Here is a 20,405-nt window from a genome sequence, read left to right as displayed (position 1 = left end):
ATAAATAGTAGGGTAATAGTAATAGTTCTTTAAATAGATATTATGTGACGTCCTCTTATGGATATTTATACAAGGTTAAGATACGCATGTATGTAAGATATGTGTATGTATTGTATGTCGCCTGATTAACTAGAACTCACTCAGCGTAGCTGACTTTTAGTATGCACGCAGGTGAATATGATTACAGAGCTGGCATGAGGTTGGCACATGGCATGGATTGAATGGCTGGCATCTGAAGATGGAAGATAGATGATGATTTAAATAAGATGCTGAATATTATGTTTTAACGAAAAGATCAAATGTTTTGTATCAAATGATTAAAGTTAACATTTCCGCGAAAGTTTTAATAAACTCTGATTTGTAGAATTGTGTTTATGAGTAAATCCAACGCTAAAGTAGGGCTACCGGGTTCGGGGCCTTACAAAAGTGATAATCGATATCAATGTGTTTTGCTCGTTTGTGTGAGATAGGATTTTGGCTTAGAAACAAAGCACTCTTGTTATCGCATAATAAGGTTGGGCGAGTTTGAGGCAAGGCATGAAGCTCACGTAGTAGATGTGTCAACCAAATTATTTCTGCAACGGTGTTAGCCATCGCCCTGTATTCGGATTCACAGCTTGAGCGAGAAACGGTGGGTTGTTTCTTTGCACTCCAAGAGACTAAGTTTCCTCCCAAGAAAATGCAGTATCCATAGGTGGATCTTCAAGTGTCTAGACATCGTGCCCAATCTGCATCAGAAAACCTAGCAAAACAGTGTTAGGTGGTCGATCAAAAGTTAAACCATAAGATAATGTGCCTTTGACATATCGAAGAATTCTTTTGACTAATTGAAAATGAGTGGTGGTGGGTTGTTGAAGAAATTGACTAGCTTGATTAACGGCGTATGAGAGGTCGGGACGAGTGATTGTGAGATATTGGAGAGCGCCTACGAGAGAGCGGTAGAGGGTAGGATCATGAAATGGTTGTCCTTGGGTGGTTAAAACATCTTTTGATGTTAGAGGAGTGGAAATGGGTTTTGAGTCAAGAAGACCTGCACATGATAAAATGTCATAAGCATATTTGCTTTGGTTTAGAAAGAGGCCGGAAGAACTATGAGTAACTTCAAAGCCGAGGAAAAAAATTAGTAGGCCGAGATCTTTTATTTTGAACTCCTTGTGTAGACGAGATGTAAACATGTTAATGAAGTTTTCGTTGTTTCCCGTTACAACGATGTCGTCTACATAGACAAGGAGATAAATTAAAGTTCCGTGATTATTTTAAATAAACAAGGATGGATCGGCTCTACTATTTTGGAAACCAAGAGCAATGAGAAAGGTGCTTAGACGTTGAAACCAAGCTCGTGGTGCTTGCTTTAGACCGTATAAAGCACGATTTAGTTTGCACACATGAGTTGGTTGTTTGGGGTCTTCAAACCCCGGAGGTTGTTCCATGAAAACTGTTTCATTGAGATGACCATTTAAGAAAGCATTGTTGACGTCAAGTTGTTTTAATTTCCACTGATTAATGGTTGCGAGACTTAGAACAACTCGAATGGTGGAGGATTTTACAACCAGACTAAATGTGTGTGAGAAATCGAGACCCGGTATTTGAGAGAATCCTTGGGCTACAAGTCTCGCTTTGTAGCGATCGATGGATCCATCGGATTTGTATTTGATTCGATAGATCCATTTGGAACCAATGATGTTGGTGTTGGTTGGACGTGGAACGAGAGTCCAAGTGTGGTTACCATGTAAGGCATCAAGTTCATTATGCATGGCTTTAACCCATTTAGGGTCTTTGAGAGCAGTTTTGATTCCTTTGGGAACATGGCTAGAGAAAAGAGCATAATGAGAATGATTTGCAAGATTTACAAAATGCTTGGGGTTTAAAAATTCCACTTTTGGACCGAGTTTTCATGGAGTGTGTGTTTGTGGGTTGGTTTTCGGATTGAGAAGAGGATGAGGATTGGGTTTCGTTTTGGGCCGAAGGTGATGTATCGGTTGATTGAGATGGTTGGGCCGAGGGATGGTATTGGTTTGATGTTGAGGTAGGTGATGAAGGTGTTGTTTGGGTGGATGTGGATTGTTGAGCAGTTGGTGAATTAGAGGGAACATATGAAGATTGGGTGGATGAAGGTGTTTGATTTGTGAGTGGATGGTTGTCGGATGGGTTTGGGGTTGGGGTTGGGGTTGGAACAAATAATGGTGTGGGTAATAGAGGGTTGTTGGGTTTTATGGGGTTAGGGTTGTTAGATTGGGGTGTAGTGTGGGTTGTAGATGGGTAAGAATGGGAGGGTGTAGTGGGTGTAGGTAATTGCTCTTCAAAATTTGTAATCGGAAAAGAGGAGATATTTGTAGATGTAGAGGATGTTTGGAAAGGAAAAATGTCTTCGTCAAATTTGGCGTGTCGAGTAGTATAGATACGACCTGTGGTTGGATCTAGACATCTAAACCCCTTGTAGCGAGGACTATAGCCAATGAAGATACATGGAGTACTTCGAGGAAGAAGTTTGTTTTTGACATAGTCTCTAAGCTATGGATAAACTCGACATCCAAAAATACGAAGATCGGAGTATGAGGGATGTTGTTTAAACAATATTTCAAAAGGTGAACAATTGTTTAACAGTTTTGTTGGAAGTCCATTGTTTATATATGTGGCCGTTGTAAAAGCATCGAACCAAAGAATTGGTGGTGTATGGGCATTAAACATTATGGCCAAACCGGTTTCGGTGATGTGACGATGTTTTCGTTCTGCCCTTCCGTTTTGTTCCGGAGTGTGGGGCATGAAACTCGATGATGAATGCCATTTTGTTGAAAACACATTTGAACTTGGTGATTTGTGAATTCGGTTCCTCCATCGCTTTGAAAAACCTTAACATTTGAAGAAAAATGATTTTGAACAAATGTTAAGAAAGTTTTAAGAATGTTAGGAAATTCCGATTTTTCTTTTAAAGGATAAAACCAAGTAAAGCGTGAATAATCATCTATGAAAATGACATAATACCGGTATCCATCGGTGGATGTGACCGGTGCGGGTCCCCAAAGATCACAATGAATGAGGTCCAAAACATGGTTTGCACGTTTATGGTTTTCAAGAAAAGGTAAATGTTTCGCTTTTGCCATTTCACACGAATTACATAATCCTGGTTTAGGTAACAACGATGTAACAAAAACATGACCACTTTTATTTAAAGTTGAAATAGTGTCAAAGGAAACATGTCCAAGACGACTATGCCATTTATTGAAAGAAGCACGAAGATGCGAAGCAGAAAGAGCGGCAACGAGAGACTTGTGACTGTGAGTGAGAACATAAAAGCCATTTTCACACGTGCCTTTAGCTAGAACTTCCGCTGTTTTTCGGTCCTGAATTTGAAAATAATTGTTAGAAAACAATACATCAACGGGAGAATCATTAGTTAATCTACTAATAGACAGTAGATTTTTGGTGAGGTTTGGCACGACTAAAACATTTTTTAAAGGAAGATTGTTTCGAATATGAGTGTTACCAATAAGGGTAACAGGTAAGGATTCCCCGTTCCCAAAAGTAACTCGTGTGTTACCGTTTTGAGGTTTAGAATTAAGTAAACCAAGATTCGTAGGAATCATGTGAGTGGTATCACCTGAGTCAGCAGTCCAATCTGGGGTATCGGTAGCAACATTGCATTGGGCAAGGAAAGCTTCGGCTAGATTGGCATCAAGAGGTGCCGCCTTTTTCGCATAAGAGGCGAGTTGTGGGCAAGTTGTCGCATAGTGACCATCATGGCGACACAGTTGGCAATGGGATGTTCTTTTTGTGTGTGTGGTACCACGATCACGGTATGAGGTTGTGTTACGACCGCGGCCCCGTGACGTGGTAGGCCGATTTGTGAAAGGTTTTGGTTGATTAGCATAGAATGCGGCTTGGGGTGTGGAGGTGCCATGAATTTTTTGAATAAACATTTCTTGATTTTCAGCATTTGCGAGAAGATCCCGAAATGCCGGGGCAGGGCGGATAGTTCTTTGGGATGTAGAAAAGTTTTCGAAGGTTGCACCGAGCCACAAAGAAAGTAGTGTCGTTTGTCTTCGTCGCTTACCGGGTGTCCGATAGCGGCGAGTTGGTCGGTTAACGCCTTGAACTTGCGACCAATTCAGGAACGGAGGAGGTGCCTTTTTGAATGTTGCGAAGAGAGTCTTGAAGGTTGTGAACACGTTCAATTGAAGAGTGACTGTAGGCATCGGCAAGTGCCTTCCAAACTTGAAGAGCCGTGGTGTGACCGATAGTTTCGGCCATGGCTTCTTCAGAAAGTGTCGAATTGAGCAGCAAGAGAACCTTTTGGTCTGCTGATTTCCAGGCTATGTAGGCTGGATTTTGAGTTGTTTGGTCATTTGTGGTGATGGTTTGGGAAGGTGGTGGGTTAGAACTGTCGGTGTGGCTTAGGAGATTGAGATAAGCGAGCACTGGGGTAACTTGCTTCTCCCATGGTAGGTAGTTAGTGGAATTGAGTTTTATGTTTATGAGGTGACTGAGAGAGTGAAGGGGAATGGCACTGAGATCGTTGGTGGTGAACATGGTGAAGGAATCGGAACAGGGGATTGAAAGGAGTTGCGATGGAAAAGAACAGAAGAATGAAGGATCGATTTATATGATGGCTGATACCATATAATCAATCTAAATCAATTTCTTCAATTGTGATTTACAATGAAAATGAGAGGTGCATAAATATACAAAAAAGAGAGAAATATGTGGAGAGAAATCTTCCACATTTACAACAATATAAGTTACATAATAATTACATTTGAATGGGTAATATTGACTAGAGGTATTTTAGGCTGAGAATTTGTAATTGATTGATACTTCTCGATTTCCATTGTACGCGACCCATTTCTTGCCAACATGTTGGTGTTTTGTGCCTCTGTCGCTTCCGGTTTTTCTTGAAAGAGAGCAACCAACAAGCATCAACAAATTATTAGTATTTGTTAACGATTATGTAGCCACATTCACTTTAGTTTCATAAACAGATGAAAGTTGCGTCGTCCTCACATCACAAATTGGGTGTGTTTTGCTCTTCTTACCAAAGCTTCCTGTCTATTGAGAAGAAGAAGATGAAGCCATACAAAAGTTTTGTGAAATTAGGGGTTTATGTTGAAAACGTTAGTGGGCTTTAGTATAGCCTGATTTGGGTCTGTTTGTAAAAACAAATGGGCCTTTTATGAGATAAATAGCCCAATTGACTCTCATAATATTTAGAAAGATTTTGTTGATTTAGGCCATGACTCAAACAACCTTGAAGATGAGAAAATTGATAAGATAAGTGAGCAGAAAGGAAGCAAAAAATCTGCTACTGATGATGATAAGAGGAAGGATATTGAATGAATGAAAGAAATGGTGCAGCTAACAGGTCTGTAGATTTAGAAGCGTGTGTGAAAGTCAAAAATCGAGCATTTGTTGATGAAAAGTCAGAACCGAATGAAAGGTTGAGAAGAATTGCCAGAATGGAAGGTCCAACAGGGTCTCATAAAGAAGAAATGAATAGCCCATCTGCAAGTTTTGATGAGCAAAGAAAGAAAAGAAAAGTGAGAAAGAAGAACGTGGAGAATGAAGTGGTATGTGAGATCAATGTGGATGGTATGAATGATGAATGTGAAGAACTTGTTAAACAGGTTTGTTACAAACAACTGAAAAGAAAGGGTAAAGATGAACCAATGATTAAAATTTAAGAGCTGAGAGTGATACGAGAAATTCAAGACCTTGGTGGTACAAATTCAAGATTAAAGGGGTGAATGAAGGATTAATCTTGAATTATTAGTAAAGTTAAAGGTTTATTTTGTTAAGTTATAATTTAGTTATTTGAATTGTAGTAGGTTTAGGAAAAGTATGTTTTGGAGAGCAAGTTTAGTGAGTCTATAAATAGGGTTTGGTTTATTAGTTTTATTGGTGAGAGTCAAGAGAGAGTTAAGAGAGAGTCAAGAAGTCTCATCTCCATGTACGTTTGATAAGTTCGTGAAGTTCGTTTGATTATATGAAAAGAGTCGAGGGTTGTCACCTCAATATCTCATGTTTGTTTGCTTGATAAGTTCGTTTGATAGATTGTTTGATCCGTCTGGGCCAACATCGTTAATCGTAACTGACCAATTAATTGCATCAATGTATCAATTAATATGTTTTCCTTTTGAGTTGTTTGAGTCCACGTTTCAATTGATATGCTTGCTTTCTGAAGTGATCGTATCTCTGTTACAATTGACAGGTTTGTTTTTTTTTGAAGAAAGGGTATATTTTGGTCTCACTTTGTTATTTTGGTGAGGAAAATGTATATTTTGGTCTCGTTCGATTCATTTACCACTCTACTAATAGCATGCGGTCAAGTCTTGGTAGTAAACGTATATCACCATAATCCATGCATGTGTTATGTGTGAAGGCATATTGAAGTATTACTTAGTTAAACAAATACAAAAGTGACAAAAAAGAATCCTAGTTTATTTCCGAATTTCAGTGGGCGATCCACCGCCGTCCGACAAGAAACAACAAGCCATGTGTTTAGGAGAAAGTAAGCGGCAAAGGTAATTAACCTGCTCTTCCCCACTTGTAGGGGCCGCCACTTGTGGTCAGGGACACCCACGTCCCTAGGTTTTGATTCTCCTACTAAAGTTTGTGTTTTGACTATACATATATAAAATCTTAATTTTGGTCTTAATATATATTATATAAGTGAGGCTCATGATTCAGTAACATGGTCACAGACCAAATAATTAACGTAAATATTATGTGGAAATCACTTTTTGTTTTTGTTAATAATATATTGTAATACGGCTACTATGCACTTTCAAAGATCTTTACTAAAAAAAGATAAATTACAATATTATTGGATCGATGTACTCCTCCACATCTGTTATAAAATGGCACCGTAAATTAGTTAAGAATAAATTACAATATATATTACAGATACATAAAAGCAACACATACGATCGGTATATGTGTTACAAATAAGCTAGTCGTGAGAACAATGATCAAACAGAATATTCCATCTTTGCTTTCCGTATCAACAAATGTGTCTTCAGGTTCCTCTTCCTCTCATCACCAACATCATTCATTTTGATGTCCTTGCCTATTGCAGATAGGGGTGGGGTTTTTTTTCCGTTAACATAATCGGCATACTTTTACATAATCTCCAGTTCTTGATAAACATCAAGTTCTTGACTAACACATTGAAGGCTAGAGCAATTGAAGACAAGCAATTGAACGTATTGTAGATCGAGTACAAGACTCAAGAAGTAATTGGAAACATGATTTGATCATTCTTCCTTATCTACTGTTTACTTATCATGTTGTTCTCCTATGCTCTAAACTAGTAATTACCATATTCGAATCTTCATCACCACCTTGATGCAAAATCTCCTATGCTTCACGGATTATGTTTTATTTTTGTAAATTATGTTAAGATTGAAGATGATTATGTGCTTTATTTTTGGCATCATACTTTTTATTAAATTTTTATTATTAATTCGTCGGAAACCAAAATAACTGATTAACCCGACCCGATAAATCCTGAACCGGCCAATAAAATCGATAAGAGATTTAGGTTGGGTTTTAATTAATATGGTTTTAAAATTATGAAACCCGAATAACCCAACTAGAAAACGCCAAAACCCAAAAAACACCTCTGCTTGTATACATACATCTAACGATATCGGAACCGACCACCCAAATGGCTTCATGGGCCAAATGTATCACTAGGTGTTCCAATGAGTCCAAGAAACCGATCAGTGTGAATATTTATAATAAATTAAAATGGTTTGAACAATATTGTTTGTTAATTTACATATCTTCTATGTTGAATTGTTTTGAACAGATCACACGAAAGAAAGTCACAACACTGTTATTGAATCTATCCCATATCAAAGATAAGCCTTTATCGAGCATAAGGCAATAAGAAGTAACTTTAGTATAAACATATTTCAATCATGAGTCTTAAAGCTATAAGCCTATAACACTATATTATACAAGGTTTACATATCCATGCATGTATTTGAAGCATTTGTTTATCACCACAAAACAAGCAAAAAAGAAATCGGCATTCAAACATCTAACTAAACTAACAGTATAATGATTAATGATCTCGAAAGATAAATAAGAATGGGAGCTCCTACTACATGGAAAGCAAGCACGAGGGTTTGTGGATTTCGGTTTAAGGACATAAGAATATTCAAGGACTGAGAATTGGTGGGAATGAATCAAGAAAGCTGTTCATCCAGCTCTCATCATTGTCGTCATCATTCCCTTCTTCTCCACCTCCTTGACTCACGCATTGATGTTCCATTATTTGGATTTCATCATTTCTAGCAAATCTACCTCGTATACGTGGTCTACTATCTGCCAATGTTTTCCGACATACATACTATACAAAGAAAAGATATGTTTGTTATGCCTAAGAAACGGGAAACAAAAAAAAAATCGATTTAGCGTAAGCGTATTCTAACCTTGATTGTCTTGGTGAAATTACGCTGTGTTTTCTTGCTTCGGTACCTTTCTATTCTTTCTTTTTTCTCATCAGGTGAATATCGGCAAACTTTGTTCATGCTTTCGATTATACTGTTACTTTCACTTGATAACGGACTTTCTGATTGATGAAGGTGACCAGGCACCAAATTTGTTCCCTGTAACAATATATGACTAGGATTAATTATGTTGAAATCTGAGAATTTAAAAATTATAAACACATAGATTATGCGCATATAACAATAAATATTAAAACTTCAATAAATTTGGTAACTTCATGTTTTGTTTTTGTGACTCGTGATTGAGACAAATCATATGTCGTCGGGTTATAATTCTATACAAGACTATTGGGTGCTCTTTTAACATAGGAAAGTGATATAAACTGTTCTCAATATATAAGAGAAGCTTTTACCTATGATTGATTTCATTTTATTCTTGGAAATGGCAGGCTTACACAAAACTATATTGATAATTCACGGATCATGTTAACATTTAAATTTATAAAAACAAAAAAAATTCATATACGAAAAGAGACATCAAGAACACATGTATTTTTGAAATTCGACGATAACAAAATAATTCTATTGTGTTCAAGTTAAATTTTAGCCGGACTTAAAACCAGACTACAAAACTTGTACATTGTGTGCAATTGAACTGACTGGCTATCACTATTTCAAATTATTTTGAATTTTTGTGCTTTCTTTTCAAAACCAATTCAAGGAGATATTTAAAAGACCACTAAGTTTTTGACTCGGATAAACGAAATACGTAAATAAAAAATAGAGAACCTGTAAATCTCCTGCACTGAAAACCTTTCTGATCATTGTAATGGAACTGCTATCTTCCGAGTCCAATATCTCACTAGGGGAAGAAACATGTTTCTTTAAAAAGCCATTGTTATATAACTGAGTAGCAATCGAGTTACTACTTACACTCCTATGAATCTCCTTCTCCTTCGTTCGCCTCGCAGTATAACTCGGTGAGTCATACCCTCCACTACATGTCGATTCCAACTTGTATGCGGGAATGATCAGAGGGGGTCGTGCGTGTTGCGGAAGCAACGATGGCACCGGTGGCGACATGTCAAGAAAGTCGGGTGAGAAGGTATAGGTGTCGTTGTTGTGAGAGTGTCCGTACATTGCGTGTGATTAAGCTGATGTGATTAAGTTGATGTTGTAAAACATATGTCACACATTTATATAAGGTCGAGGTGACGTCGAACATCACGTCATTGAAATATGGCTTGACTCTTTATGGTATAATCTTTTAAACTAACAAATTCTGATAGTCACTTTTCTTAAGAACTTTCAGTTGCATTTGCCATATAAAATACACACAAATATATGTTTACCTATGTATGTGTATGTATAGGAAAATTTAACTTATTAAGATCTAAATTTAAGGGTGATTTTATTTGGATACTTAACGGTTTTACTTCAACACCCTACTCACGGATTATACGTGGCTTATAGATATTTATACGCCATGTATAGACAACAACCTTAAAATGTCAATTTGTGCATGTCAGATTTTCTTTAAATGTCAAGCTATACGCTGAATATAGATCCTCATACGCCACCTATACGTAACACATGGATTATTATTGTGGGAAAAACATTGCAAGATTATGAGTTGTGAAGGCCTATACGAGGAGTATATGTCTATACATACTTACATAGTATATGAATTTGCATTTTTGAAAATTTAAACTTTTCTAGGCCTATACAAGTAGGACATATTTTCTTTAAATATTACAAAAATTATAAAATATCTATCATAAAAATAATAGTACAAACACTTTAATAAAAAGATTTTATAAAATATTTAACGGTTTAACTTTGTGAAATAAAAGAAAGTGAAGTGTAATTAATTTGTAAGCAAACAATACAAATATAAATAATCAAAATTGTGTGTGTACATAGCTTCGGTTTGTACGTACAAAACAAAAAAATGCAACTGATTGTGAAAAAGAAAAAAAAAACAAAATAAATAAAATAAAATAAAATGACAACAACCTTGCCTATGCCTGGCCAACACCTTGATTAGCCTCACCAACACCAGATTTGCCTAGCCAAGACCCGGATGTACCTGGCCAGAATCCAGACATTGTCTTGGCACCGGTATTGCTGGAGGCTTGATACCAGCAGAGCATGGCCTCATAAACTCGTGGTCAACCAACCACATCAATATGTCCTCAAGCCAATCAACCCTACGAATCTAATGTCGTGCCTCCTGAGCAAGCCTGTTAAGCAACTAGCGTGTCTCACGAGGCAGCCTCACACATCGATCGGTAAACATGTCAAGGATGTTGAGGCGGCTGTGGGGTGTACGGAGGTGGTTGTTGCCCGACATCTATCGTTTTTCTAGTATTTTATTGAACTCATTATTTGAAAAAATAAAATGTTCAAATAGTCGTCCCTACGTAGAACATACTCTCTTTCATACGGTGTGCGGTCCAATGACTATATGTCCCCAAATCTTCTTTTATGAGACTAAAATATATATTCTTATGTAATACCCCTCGACAACTTGCACGGAGGCATAGAACCTACGAGGCCCATCCCCAGTTCCCCACGCCCTAACTCTTTCCTCTCTTTTATACATCATATAAATATAAATAATTAGTGACTGCTTTATCTATTAAAAAATACATTTAATTACGTGTATAATTTATAGTAGTTTCATAGTTATCATACCACGTTCATTAGGTTGTGGATTTTGTATTGAAAGATTCTATAGACACAGTGGGAGGTGTTGAAAATTTATTATATTTAAGCTAGCATGTGAAGTGCTAAATAACTACAACATTTTAAGTAGCTTAGAGATGATTATTTAGATCTCATGATTGATTTTTTTTTCTTTTTTTCATGATTGATTAGTAGTGGCTGGGGGTGATGTTGTAACCCCTCATTAAACTTCTAAATTTTTAATGGCCATTTACACTTGGTAAAAGAAAAACATAATCTTATCTTTTTAACGTTACCCTTATTTTGGAAACTCGTTAAATTATATTAAAAGTAAATATTAATGCTTATAAAGTAGTGATACACTGATACATTTTTTTTTGTTTAGAAGCGCAATCTTGGTACAAATTTTGTTTTAAGGCCCTCCAATGCCGAATCATGAATAATCTCCATAAGGTACAGGACCATTACCTCATCGAATCCACACATATGTACATATGTTTCACTGTACAGTGCACAGGAAAAGAACAGCTACGTGCAATGTAATCATGTACTTTGTGACTTTATCAACTAGTCCCACAAATTATGTACAAGAGATACCACAACGTTTCGTTTTCTGGTTGGTTAATAACTAGGAAAACACCGAGCAACCAATCAAGTAACGAAACATATATGCAAATATTATTATAACACTTCTAGCACAACGAAGCTTGGTGATTTGTGGCATGTTAGTAATGTGGTTGTGGATGGCACCATTGCAATAATGTTGCTATAATTTTCTTTTACATATTTACGTGTTTCTGTTGTATAATGTCTTGAGTTTGACAAGTGGATTAATTAAGTGTTTCTAATTAACAACGAAAATGCGAAACTTCATCACAAAATTTTGTTTGTGCTTCTAAGTAAAATGATTGGTTTATGTTCTCTAATTTGTAAAATAATATATTTATTTATATTTATACATGACTTATATACCTAATAAATGATTGGTTTGTATTCTCCTGTTGAGAACTTTGGCATTGTGTATGTACGTAAAATGGTAACTTGATTTAACGAATGTCTATTTCAGTCTGTACATTTTAATTTTTATTTTACGCAAAGTACCAACATATTATCTTTTTGTAACTTTTGTACCATATCACAGTTGGTGATCAATTTGATTGTAACTTCTCTTAGCTGGTAAAAGTGAAAGAACTTTGTACAATTGTCCTGAATGGAATGAAAGTTAATTTTGATCAACTACAATCCAGTAGAGCTTGCACGTGCCCATGAGGATTTGGATCACTGTCCAAGTCACCTACCGAATTTGGCCCATCTCACTGACCTTTTAACATTCTAGTTAGTAGCCCATTAAATACCTTTCGTGATTCTATAATACCGAATTATGTATAAAATAACTAATGACCTTTGGTGCCACAATGAACTTATTGGCTGTGGCTGGTTCACTTGGCGATATGGATGAGCAAATAGTACGAGTAAATGGTACCGATACTAGTATTGCACCGGTTATTTTCAGTACGCATTGTTAAACTTTGACTCTTTTATTAAGAATACGACAAACGAAAAAAACTTAATAATAACTAACACATCGAACCAATGGTATATATAAACCCACGGTTCCTAATACTAACTAAAATACAGAATTTGAATCCAAAATAAATAGGTTTAAGTAAAATAAGACAAACTTATCTTATAATAATAAACTAATTATTAAATTAAATATTCTCCGAGATATTAGGAACATTCAATCTGATTTGGTGGTGGCCACGTATAACACATGCACACTTTTAGAGAGAAAGTTATCACCTAGTTTCACAATCCGGCCCTTTGACCTAATGAATGGTTGTTGGTTATGCCGGTAGTTAAAATAGTTATGCCTCTCTAGAGTGAAACATAAATGGAGTTATCAAAATGAAACTTCCAAGAGACTTTGTAAGAATAACCCAAATCTCAACTAAAATAAAGACCATGACCTTCAAATTGACGTATCAAAATAGAATAGAACGAATTCTATTATGTTTTACTTTTCTAAAATAAATCTAATAAAAAATAAGTGAAAAGAGAAAAATTGCTTAATGTGAAGATGCATTCTAATGACATGACCGAAAAATATGTAAACAAATTGACAGATATCTGACTATCGAATACTAATGAGACACATGATAAAAACATTCTTTTAAGCCGTTGGAAAAGGAGTATTTCTTTAGTACAATAGTGAAACTTCATTCTGATTGACCGGCCAAAAGAAAAAATGACACAACCCAAATTATGATGTCTTAGATGTTATAGTATATTGTGGTTGTTTGTTTTTGCATTTCTATCATACTGTGTATGTTTTCTCTAGTTGTGCTTCCTTGACATGTCACATCTCTAATTTGTTAATATTATCATTCATCATATTCTCTTTCCTGTCATGCCATATGTTTTTAAGGTCGGGCTTGTCATGTAATTTTCTTATTATTTTTATTAATACACTTTACCTTGACCAATTTCCTAAAAGAAAGTTCAAATTATTTTATCGATTATAATTTAGAAAAGTTAAAATTATTTTGCTCTGGTGGTGGAGTAATAAGGGAGACTTAGTGTTTCATGTGACCTATGTGTGACCCCCGTCTCCATCATTTGGTTTTAGCAGCATCAGGTGATAAGGAGAGATTATGCGAGTAGGTAGCGTTAATTAGTTGGATCCTTGAACTGAACGGTTTTACATCACCTCACTTAGGGCGAGTGTTCACGGGCGTTGCCTTAGGTGAAGGTTTTCCACGGTTCAAAAGAAGAGTGTATTCTGATATATATGGTGAATTCAGCCAATAGCTCATTTGAAAGATTCGTTACCAAAAAAATATAATAAAAAATACATAAACGGCTGGAAGACGTTACAATGTCTTTTAGAATTCATTTAAAATTTATTATCAAGAATTCATTTTCTATAATTTTTCATGCCTAGTTTCGATATTATGGTGTATCGATACGGTGCTTCCTTAGAGACATGTCACATCCCAAGTTTGCTAATATTTTCCACGCCTAATTTCCTTTCCCTAGGGCCATGTTATGAGGCGGTTGTTTGTCGTGTAAATTTCTTACTCTTTCTATAAATATATTTTATCGAGTACTGTACGTTTGTCTAGAAAATTAAAATGGTTAAAATTTATTTTGTTGATTTAATTTTAAAAATTAAACACGGGCTGGAAGGCTATAATTTCTTTTGGCAGGCATTTATAGTTGATCAGAATTGATTCTTAAATTCATATGATCGATAATAAAGGTTTTTTGCACTTTGTATGTGAGTTCTGATATTATTGGTGTACGCTGAATTTTCAATTTTGCATGCATTGCAATTTGACTTCTCTTTTGCTGACAAAACATAACTCACTAGTAAATTTATTCTGACTTCTTCCCGAGACATGTCTATGCGAATCATAAAGTACTGATCATCGACCATCTGAAACCTTACCATTATGTACAGATACTAATTGTCTACTGCCATAAAAAAAAGGAAATTAAACATTTCAATTCCATCACTAGTTGTTAATTATAAGGAAAAAAAGGAAGTTAAATAGTATTATTAATAAAATTGTTTGTGCATCCTAATGTTAATTAAAATCACACAATACAAGCCCTACATATTGTTGGATATTTTAGTGTTATTGGATTAACTTGTTGATCGAGGAAATAACGTTATAGATTAAACGAGTTAGGTGACGCAGAAGTGCGGGCTTGTTTAACAATAATGTTATTTAGACTTTGTTATTTGGTTTTATACTTGGGCTTGAGTATAATGATAAGTGGGCTTATGATTAATTTTTTGGGCTCATGTGAGATATGGGAATTGATTTATATATGTCGATGATTTCATTCTCTGGATAATAACATATCATCTCATCGAACATTCAAAGAACAGAGAAGACGGTTACTTCTCTCTGGTTCTTCATCATCACATATAATCATCAAAATCCAATTCAATGTACATAAAATCTCTGTCTTATCCGATAAATCATTGCGTGTAACCCGCAAATAGGTTTATCTGAAAGTGATTCACGATTCAGAGATTAATCCAGGCAATTGTTCAAGAAAGTAAGATTGAAATCATAATTACAGGTTTGCTTCATTGATCGAATTCATCCTCCAGGTACGCAAAAATACAACAAGTACGAGTTCTATATTAGACGTCTAATTCCTAAACATGAGGAGTTTTCAAGTTATATCAAGTATTAACCGGGCTGTGTAAGTGTAAGCAAGTCAAGTCGCTTAATTGTGAACCACACAAGATTCGCTAACAAAATTAAAGTTCAGGTACTTGAGACGAGATCTGCCCTAAAACTTAAGCTCATCTAGTTAACAACTCTGGGTTTCACTTACCTCCGAGTTTCACTTATCGATCTCGGGTAGCACACAAACTTAAATAAACTTATGTTATAATATAAATTTTGAAAAGAAACAAACATATAAATAAAAATCTAGTTATATGGTTGGACCAAAAGGATGAGATAAGAGTAAACTTAACTATATCCCACATGCAAAATTTGATTCAAATTACTAATTAGTATCATGATATATGTGTAAAAGTCATATTTATAAATATAAATAAATATATAAATTAATCAGTAATAAACGAGTTGAATTTGAGTTCAAAACACTATTAATGAGTCAAAACCGTTTAATTAGAAATATATCTCCACACGAGCAAAAAAAGATAAATTTTGTGGAAAAGAATATCAGAAATTATGAGGGAACATAAGAACAAATTTCGAATTAACCAAACACAGAATGACAGAAGCTTTTTGCAATCCCACTGCATGTGCTAAGTAAGTGAAAAAGACATTTCAATTCCATCACTAAATGCTAGCTTCTATGGCAATTCAGATCTTTCATGTTTCTTTATTTAGTACTACTCCTGCCATGCAAACGTCTAGTGACATAACAGAAACCCACAAGTAACAACGTAACAATATTAGACTATGTGTAGTCATAAAACTCCACTATCAGGGGTTATGCGTCACGTGGCGCCCAGTCAGAGTTATGGTTTTATACAAAAACAGGCTGTAGTCATAACTCTCCACATCCAGGGGTTATGCGCCACGTGGCGCCCAGTCACTTTTACACTTTTTTTTTAATTTTTAATAAGAATAATCAAATAACAATAATATTTTATTAAATAAATATTACAAGAAAATAATAAAAAACTATTCGTCTTTTTGTCGTCGTCGTCGTCTTCGCCCTCTTCGTCGTCTTCGCTCTCTTCCTCGTCGTCGTCGTCGTCTTCGCCCTCTTCGTCGTCTTCGCTCTCTTCGCCATCGTCGTCGTTGTCTTCATCATCGTCTTCATTGTTGCCCTCGTTTTGATCATCGTTTTCACCAGGCAGAGGCCGATACATCCAAAGATGTTGGACCAAATCCTCCTTTAGTGCGTTATCTCTCTTGACCGCACGGAATCCGAGTTTTCGAGTCGTTGCTCCATACTTGCCGGAGTCCGTGGTGGATCCGGGTCCGGTATGAAAGTTGGACATATCTCCCGTTTTGATCATCCTATATTTTACAAAATTTTTATAAAATAAATGATCACAGTAAACAAGTGATAAACTATTTAAAAAAAACAAAACGTACCGTAACAAAAATACTCCAAGGTGTCCCGAGTTGTTTTTTCGGTCATCTTTAAATACTCGTCGTTGATGTCGGTCGTGTTTCCGTAAGCGAGCACGCGCACGGCTGACGTAACCTTCTGAATAGCCGTGAATCATAGCGTCCCTCTAGCGTCAGGCTTTTGCTTAAAGTAATCAAACTCACGCTCCAAATCATTGGTGATGTGCATAAATAAATTTTTAGACATCCGAAAACGACGCCTAAAGGTCTTTGGGTTCTTGTATCTCGGCGTGTCACAGAAGTAATCCACCATCAACCGGTTGTTGGCTTCGGCACGATCTCGTTCGATATATGCTCTTGTTGAAACGGGGGGTGGAGAGCTAATCGCACCCGTAACGGAACTCATATACTGTGTCGCGAGCATAATCGCACTCGTAACCGCCTGTTCCTCCTCCACGTCCTGGGCTTCTTGGTCGGGCCCGAAAAACTGTTTATATATAGATGGAGGATCCATATATAGTGAATTTGGTGTAAAGGAATTATAGAGTTGTAGAGTTGAAAGAGAATTTTTATAAATTTGATAAGTTTTGATTGGGAATTAGTTGGTTTAATATATAAAGAAATTAATTTTTTTTTTATTTAATCACCAACGGTAACATTCAACGGTCCATTTTTTGATTTTTGTGCCATCACCCGCGTTTTGTACATAACGTAGCAAAAAAAAAAAATCTTATAACGCAGGGGGGGCGGTGTACCCCCGCGTTTTGGTCCTAAACGCTACACAAAACTCACCCACTATGGGTGGTCTAATATAATAATTATTCAATGTCAAGGTACGTACAAAGTAACTAATTTATTACACGATGATTCACTTCTCACTAAAACAACGACCTTACAGCACTACTAGTTAAATAAAAATTATTTAAATGGTCTTCTTGAAAACCAGACCCTAATGAAAAGGTTCAGTCTTGACCATTTTACTTAGGTTGACTAGGTGTTGTCGGGAAGAGTTGTAGGGTTTTGGGTTGTATTCTTATGCAACATGGACTTGTACTCTCCATCGTCGTTATTATCATGAGTGAACAATCACACATGACCTTGCTGGAGGTTTGATCGACATTTCCTTCTCCGAACATGTTTCTACAGCTTGACTTATGTTGAACTACACCAGCTCCACCCTATACGCATGCCATACCGAATTAGTGAATTACGGTTTTTTTTATAATAACAAGATATATAAAAAAAAATTAATGAAAAAGGGTCAGATTTTAGAATAAATTTTGAACCCTTTAATAAAAATTTTATAACCTAGTGATATCAAGATGTTAAATAATGTCCCTCACTGTGGTGTAGGCTCAAGCTAGTGCCATTATATATGGGAAAATGGTGTATATTTTGTTGGTGAGTAAGTTTACAGTTGAAAAAGATATCAACGTTGACCTTGATAGAAATATAACTTAACTATAATAATCTACTTAATTAAATTGTATTAACAAGATTATAGTATAAAGCTATGCACAAAGTAAATGAATCAAGAATTTAGTTATACGAAATATTCCCATGCATAGTAAACAATTTGTAATCCTCCCCGTCTGAATTGGCCGATGCAACAACTAAAACGAATTTGTCTTAGGTAAAAATATGTTGTGAGGTGATTTGAAAGAACTCCATTTAATAGTAACTTTTTAGATTTTTTTCATATATATTATATATATGTAAGTTATATTTACGTAAATAAAAGAAAATACAAAGATCGACTTCGGGCGCATATAAGTGCAACAAATTAGTAAACTTTCATTACACCTATGCAAATTGCACTATTGACACGTATGTGTAAGCATTCGTTACATTTATTTTTATAGTCGATTCATGTAAAAAAATTTAAATTTTCGTAAGTGAATACTGCATATAATACATATGAAAAAAATTTAAAACTATTGTTAAATGGATTTTTGTTCGAGTTCTACAACTAAGTATCCAAATTTCAAATACATCCAAAACCCTAACTAACTAACTAGCTAGCTAGGTTTATCATGTTTTGTATGTGTCTTCTTGTTAAGGCTACAAATTAAACTTCAAACATGAGATCAAAAGATATAACTTTTAAGCTATTTTGAACAAGCTTCAACCAATTAAACATAATTTATTTTAATTGTCAACTAATTATACAAACCAAGAGGGTAATTACCTGAACAGCAAAGGGATAATTATTATGATGATAAGATGAGTTATTATAAGGAGGGTAAAGGCATTGGTGTTGATGCATTGCCAATAGTTTCCTTTGCATCTTTTGTCGGTCTCTTGCTTTATGATTTTGAAACCAATAAAACACATTTTTTCCTTGAATTCGGCCGTAAACAGAAAGCCTTGCTGTAACTTGTTGTATTTGTGTCGCGGTCGGTGTTTTCAGACCTCCTCTATACATTCCTTCTAACAACATCACCTGCTCTGGTGTCTGACACCACCTGCTCCCACCAACGCTGTTTGCTGACACCGGTGCCACCGTCTTCATGGCCAACTTGCCCTCTAGTTAAAAGGGTTAATTTGATGGTAAAAGGTTGTGGAATGAAGGTGTATTTAAAGAGGGAATGGGTTGTTTGATTGTGCAATCGTTACCCTCATTTTGCAAGTACTTTTTTAATATAAAAATATACACGGGGTATAAAAGCAAGGTGAATTATGGATGGGATCGGTGCAGCCGTGGAGACAAGTATTTTTGGTAATTATTACGGAGTATTATCTTTTTTTTTGTTCAAATAGAATGATTGGAAGTTGGAACCAATAATTAGAGAATCAGACCAGTTAACCCACCACACTACTGGTCGAGCAGAAATAAAGAGAACCACAATATATCAATATAGAATAAAAACATATATTACATGAACTTTATATTGTATATTGTGAAGTTGATTCTAACATCCCAAATTTTAGTTTAATATTTGGATAAGTACGTTGTGTGAAGTAGAGATGAATAAAGTATCCGTAAATATGTATGTATATGTGTGTTTTGTTATATGTTACTTCTTCCATCTCATTAAAAGTGTCTACATTTTCTTTTTTATTTATCTCATTACAATAGTTTACTTTCAAAATTTATTAGTCAATCTATAAGTTTACCCTTAAACACACAACTAACATTAATAAAAAAATATTGATAAACCTAATTTTCAAGAGCATTATTGTCATTCGGTAAGTAAATAAAATAATAATTTAATCTACCTTAAACTTTGTGTTTTTCAAACTAAGACTCTTTTACCGGGACGAATGAATATAGATATTAGAAAGGTTATAACTTTCGTGTAGAAATATAGATATTAGAAAGGTAGAGGTTGAACTTGTTAAGTGGGTTTAAAACAAATACCAAGTGGTGAAACCGTGAAAGCGTTCTAGTAACACAGGTATATTATATATGTTCATTCTTAAAAGAGGGAGGTGTGTGTGTGCACGCGCGTTGATCGATTTCAAGGATACTGAAGCAAGGCCGGAGTTGTGATTTAGCGAAGAAACCCTCAAACTAAAGTCAATAATATGTGTCAGCGACTTGAAGATCATTTCATTTTGGTGCAAAAGGAAAAGAGGTAACATTGACTTGGTTCTTCATACTCATAGATTGATGAGACCATGATATAGCTAGGAAGACTATATTTTAAAATGAATTAGAAATGACTCTTATGGTTATATTATGCTAAAA

At 35.4% G+C, this 20,405-nt stretch overlaps 1 protein-coding gene across 1 annotated transcript; it reads right to left on the bottom strand.

Annotated features, from left to right (window-relative positions):
• Positions 1-8,158: 8,158 nt before the first annotated feature.
• Positions 8,159-9,590, bottom strand: LOC143618660 (uncharacterized). Its single transcript, XM_077090775.1, has 3 exons — positions 9,240-9,590; positions 8,433-8,609; positions 8,159-8,350 (listed from the first exon to the last, which is right to left on the bottom strand). Exons 1-3 carry the CDS (start codon positions 9,588-9,590, stop codon positions 8,159-8,161), a joined length of 720 nt encoding a protein of 239 aa, XP_076946890.1.
• Positions 9,591-20,405: the final 10,815 nt, after the last annotated feature.

This window comes from Bidens hawaiensis, unplaced genomic scaffold (assembly GCF_021521415.1).
Source record: "Bidens hawaiensis isolate Kalapana, Puna unplaced genomic scaffold, B.hawaiensis_p1.1 tig00002338_1, whole genome shotgun sequence".
NCBI classification, from domain to species: domain Eukaryota; kingdom Viridiplantae; phylum Streptophyta; class Magnoliopsida; order Asterales; family Asteraceae; genus Bidens; species Bidens hawaiensis.
Note: the sequence above shows the minus strand (reverse complement) of the source record. Positions and strands in the feature narration are given on the sequence as shown.

What these genes read in the sequence shown, in the direction of transcription:
- LOC143618660 (XM_077090775.1), bottom strand. Translation starts at nt 9,590, where the DNA reads ATGTACGGACACTCTCACAACAACGACACCTATACCTTCTCACCCGAC. An exon ending in TCAGTGCAGGAGATTTACAG is followed by an intron (nt 8,610 to 9,239) that starts GTTCTCTATTTT and finishes ATATTGTTACAG; the next exon opens with GGAACAAATTTGGTGCCTGG. An exon ending in ATTTCACCAAGACAATCAAG is followed by an intron (nt 8,351 to 8,432) that starts GTTAGAATACGC and finishes TTCTTTGTATAG; the next exon opens with TATGTATGTCGGAAAACATT.